Raw genomic sequence first — 4826 nt, 5'->3', positions numbered from 1 at the left:
TTTCATCCCTGTGCCAGCTGCCAGATTTTGCTCTGGCTGTTTCATTCCTGTGGCAGCTGACACATTTTGCTCTGGTGGCTCCAGCCTTGTGCCAGCTGTAAGGTTTCTGTCTGGCTGTTTCACTCCTGTGCCAGCTGGAACATTTCTGTCTGGCTGTTTCACTCCTGTGCCAGCTGACAGATTTCTGTCTGGCTCTTTCACTCCTGTGCCAGCTGACAGATTTCTGTCTGGCTGTTTCACTCCTGTGCCAGCTGACAGATTTCTGTCTGGCTCTTTCACTCCTGTGCCAGCTGGAACATTTCTGTCTGGCTGTTTCACTCCTGTGCCGGCTGACAGCAGGGTCTGCGTGCCACTGCTTGCCCTCCTCACCTTCCTGGCACGGGCAGGGACAAGGCCAGGCTTTTTTTTCCTCTTGAAAAGTCTCCTTTTGATGCTGGCCACCCTCCTGGCATAGAGCATGGCCCTCAGGGACTCTGGGGCTGCTGTGTCCCCTGCCAGGCTGCTCCTCTGCACCTCCGACAGCCTCAGCCTGTAGTACTTGTACTCCAGGCTCTCCTCGTCGGAAAGGAACCTGAGAAACACAGGAAAAAAGGAAAAATCAGCTCAAAACCTCCATTTTTACTGTGGTATTTGTACTCCAGGCTCTCCTCGTCGGAAAGGAACCTGAGAAACACAGAAATAGAAAAAATCAGCAGAAAAATCTCCATTTTTACAGCCTCAGTCTGTAAGATTTGTACTTCTCGTCACACAGGAACCTGAGAAACAGAAAACAAAGGAGAAACTTGATTAAAATCTCAATATTTACAGCCTCAGCCTGTGATATTTGTACTCCAGGCTCTCCTCGTCGGAAAAGAACCTGAGAAACACAGGAAAAAAGGAAAAATCAGCTCAAAATCTCCATTTTTTACTGTGATATTTGTACTCCAGGCTCTCCTCGTCGGAAAGGAACCTGAGAAACACAGGAAAAAAGGAAAAATCAGCTCAAAATCTCCATTTTTTACTGTGGTATTTGTACTCCAGGCTCTCCTCCTCAGACAGGAACCTGAGAAACACAGGAAAAAAAGGAAAAATCAGCTCAAAATCTCCATTTTTACATCCTCAGCCTAAGATTTGTACTCCTCTTAAGACAGGAACCTGAGAAACACAGGGAAAAAAGGAAAAATCAGCTCAAAATCTCAATTTTTACAGCCTCAGCCTGTGATATTTGTATTCCTCATCAGACAGGAAGCAGAGAAACGCAGAAAAAGGAGAGATCAGCTGAAAAATCTCCTTTTTTTACTGTGATGTTTGTACTCCTCATCACACAGGAACCTGAGAAACACAGAAAAAGGAGAAATCTGCTGAAAATCTCCTTTTTTTTGAAGTCAAACCCCCTCAGCATTCCAGTCTGTTGATTTTTCCAGGTGTTCAGCATGAGACTGAGCAGGATTTTCTGGGATGAAGGGAAGAAATAATTGTCAGGAATTCATCAGCTCACACACCTGGAGGAGTCTCAGCCCCTCTTTTTCCAACATTTTCCCTGCAATTCTGAACCCTGGTGCCTTGCTGGGTGTCTCCATCACCTGGATTTGCTCCTAAAATGCAAATTCCTTTGGATTTGGATTCACAAAGAGCCATTGTTGACACATCAAAAGCAAGACACAAACACCAGGATTGTTTCCAGGGATAATTAACACCAGGAAAATGCTTCCTCCCTAAAAAAAACCTACAAACATTTTTAAAAAACCTAAAAAAATAATTAAAAAAACTTAAAAAAACAAAAATTTAAAAAACCCTAAAAAAAATTTAAAAAAACCCCTAAAAATAAAAAAAAAAAACCTAAAAAAACCTAAAATTAAACCCCCCAAAAAACCTAAAAAATCTACGACATGCTTTGATCATTCCCATGGAGTGAAGGGCTGAAGTTTTAATTAATTTAACCCAAATTTGCCAGCCAGTTGCCACACACCCACCAATATTCAGGAGAGTTCCTGTCCTGGGCAGACAAAGTCCCTGCCACGATGCTGCTCACCAGCTGCTCAATTGTGTCCAGAACCTTCCTGTCAGCTCGTTGGGGGGCTGTGGGGAGAAAGAAATCCCATTAAAAATTCCCCCAAAATAAAGAAATATATAATAAATATATCTATAAATCCCCCCAAAAAAGCAAAATTTTATTATTTATTAATAATAAAGGTTTAAAAACACACCCACAGCCATCTGAGGCGAGTGGAATCATCCTTAAAAAAAAGCAATTTCTTAATGCAGCAAAAGGGGTTTTTGTGGAAAATCAGTTTATTGGAACGCTGCTCTGAAGGGCTGGGTGACAAATTTTCAACCATTTGGTGCCAGTGCTGCAAAACCTCCCTGAGAAAGGATCTGAGGCTCCAGAAAAACCAGGTTTTTAGGAAAAAAACCAGGATGAATTAAGAAAAAAAGCAAGATGAATGGAGAATGTTTTAGGCAGGAGGAAGCACTGGCCCAGCTGAGGGATTTGAACATTTCCAAGGGAATGCACCTGGATCTGATTCAAGTGGTGATGGTGACATCCCCTGATTTGCATACATGCAAATATTTACTCTGCAATTAAGGCAGTTACGGGTTGGTTCTGCTTTCCCTGCCTTGAGGTGGTGAAATTGGGGTGAAAATCTCGGATTTAAGAGAGAAAGAGAAGGAAGGACACGATTTCACCACAGAGAGTCCCACAGACTCCCTGCTGGGATTCACCTGGAATTCCTGCCCTGATTGAGATTTACCTGGAATTCCATCCCTGACTGAGATTTACCTGGAATTCCTGCCCTGATTGGGATTCACCTAAAATTCCATCCCTGACTGAGATTCACCTGGAATTTCCTCCCTGCCCCAGCTCTAATTTGGATTCACCTGGAATTCCAGCCCTGAGTGGGATTCACTTGGAATTCCCTTCTTGCTCCAGCCTTGACTGGGATTTACCTGGGAATTCCATCCCTGCCCCTGCCTTGACTGGGATCTACTCAGAATTCCCTGCCTGTCCCAGCCCTGACTGGGATTCACCTGGAATTCACCTGGAATTCCCTCCCTGAGTGGGATTCACCTGGAATTCACCTGGAATTCCCTCCCTGAGTGGGATTCACCTGGAATTCCAGCCCTGAGTGGGATTCACCTGGAATTCACCTGGAATTCCAGCCCTGAGTGGGATTCACCTGGAATTCACCTGGAATTCCAGCCCTGAGTGGGATTCACCTGGAATTCACCTGGAATTCCAGCCCTGAGTGGGATTCACCTGGAATTCACCTGGAATTCCCTCCCTGAGTGGGATTCACCTGGAATTCCAGCCCTGAGTGGGACTCACCTGGAATTCACCTGGAATTCCCTCCCTGAGTGGGATTCACCTGGAATTCCAGCCCTGAGTGGGACTCACCTGGAATTCACCTGGAATTCCCTCCCTGAGTGGGATTCACCTGGAATTCCCTCCCCGAGTGGGATTCACCTGGAATTCCAGCCCTGAGTGGGACTCACCTGGAATTCACCTGGAATTCCCTCCCTGAGTGGGACTCACCTGGAACTCCCGCAGTCAGGAACTCCCTCCCTAACCAAAGCACAGAATGAAGCCCGCCCTGCAGGGCACCTCCCTCCCCGTTACCTCTGGCCTCGGGGGAGGCTGTTTGGAGCTGCTCCACGGATCCCGCCTCTGCCTTTTTCATCTGGATGGGATACCCGCTCTTCTCCAGCCAGGCCTTCAAGTTCTCGATGTACTCCCTCCCAAAGAGCGTGGAGTCATCGAAATTGGGGAAGGCTGTGGGCGCTGGCGCCATCTCCTGCAGCCCCACGGCCTCCAGGATTTTCTCCTGCCTGAAGACAGAGGCCAGGGCGAAGGTCTGGCCCAGCAGGGCCAGGGATTTCCTGCACAGGGACACGGTGGTCTCGAAGGCGTTGGCCATGTCCCGGGGGTTGCCGAAGCCGCTGGTTTTGAGGCTCAGCTCGTAGGCGTTGCAGGCCATCAGCAGAGGGGTCACCCCCTTGAGGAGGCGGTCCTGCAGCCTCATGATGTACTTATCAAAAGGTTTGATGATCTCAAAGAAGCAGTTCTTGGTTTTCACGGCCCCCTTGTCCAGCAGCATGTTCAAGAACTCGTTGTCCACCTTGGGGGTTTTCAGGGCGGCGTGCTGCAGGCTCTTGATGGTGAAGAAGCAATAATCTCTGTGCTCTGGCCTCAGGGAGCACTTGAAGGAGGCCAGCATCTTGGCACAGGTCTCGGTCTCCAGCTCGAAGAGGGCCCCGAAGAGCCGCGAGAACTCGGCGTCGTTCCTGATGGCGTGGAACCCGGCCCACTTGATGATCTCCATGCCGAAGGTGGAGAAGATGTCCGATTTGTCCACCAGGTCGAAGTTGAGGTTCCTGAAGACGTGGGCGGGCTTGGGCAGCCTCAGGACGGCTCTCTGGGCTGCCGCAGGGTGCGGGGGCAGCTTGGGGTGCTGCTGGAGCGGCACCGGCCTCTGCTCGGGGTGGGCACCAACTTCCAGAGGCTGCTCCAGAGCTTTGGGCTCCAGGCCTGGCTGTGCCTTCTTCACACTCCACTTCTTGAGGGGGCTTTTGAGGTCTCCTTTGAACACCTTGGCTTTCAGCACGCCCCTGGCGAGGCGTTTCCCCCTGAGCACCCTCGCCCTGCCCACGCCTCCCCTGCGCGGCGCCCGGAACTCGCCGTCCTCTGCCTCGTACTCCTGATCCTCCACGCTGCCATACTCCTCCTCCTCCATCAGCCCAGGGGACCTGAAATCCCCCAAAAGCTCCGGGGAGCCAAACCCCGCTCCGTGCTGCCCGCCAGCCTCCCAGCAATCTGAGGCTCCGTAATCCCGGTACTCCCCGTCCCC

At 49.9% G+C, this 4826-nt stretch overlaps 1 protein-coding gene across 1 annotated transcript in view; it reads right to left on the bottom strand.

Annotated features, from left to right (window-relative positions):
- Positions 1 to 4826, bottom strand: part of SUGP2 (SURP and G-patch domain containing 2) — an 18027-nt gene that overhangs the window by 11715 nt on the left and 1486 nt on the right. Inside the window, 3 exon segments of the mRNA XM_031065306.1 lie at positions 6 to 571; positions 1953 to 2058; positions 3599 to 4826. The exon segment at positions 3599 to 4826 is cut by the window's right edge and continues 13 nt beyond it. Of these exon segments, the coding sequence (XP_030921166.1) occupies positions 6 to 571; positions 1953 to 2058; positions 3599 to 4826 (1900 nt within the window).

The sequence above is a fragment of the Geospiza fortis genome, unplaced genomic scaffold, assembly GCF_000277835.1.
Source record: "Geospiza fortis unplaced genomic scaffold, GeoFor_1.0 scaffold1039, whole genome shotgun sequence".
NCBI lineage: Eukaryota > Metazoa > Chordata > Aves > Passeriformes > Thraupidae > Geospiza > Geospiza fortis.
Note: the sequence above shows the minus strand (reverse complement) of the source record. Positions and strands in the feature narration are given on the sequence as shown.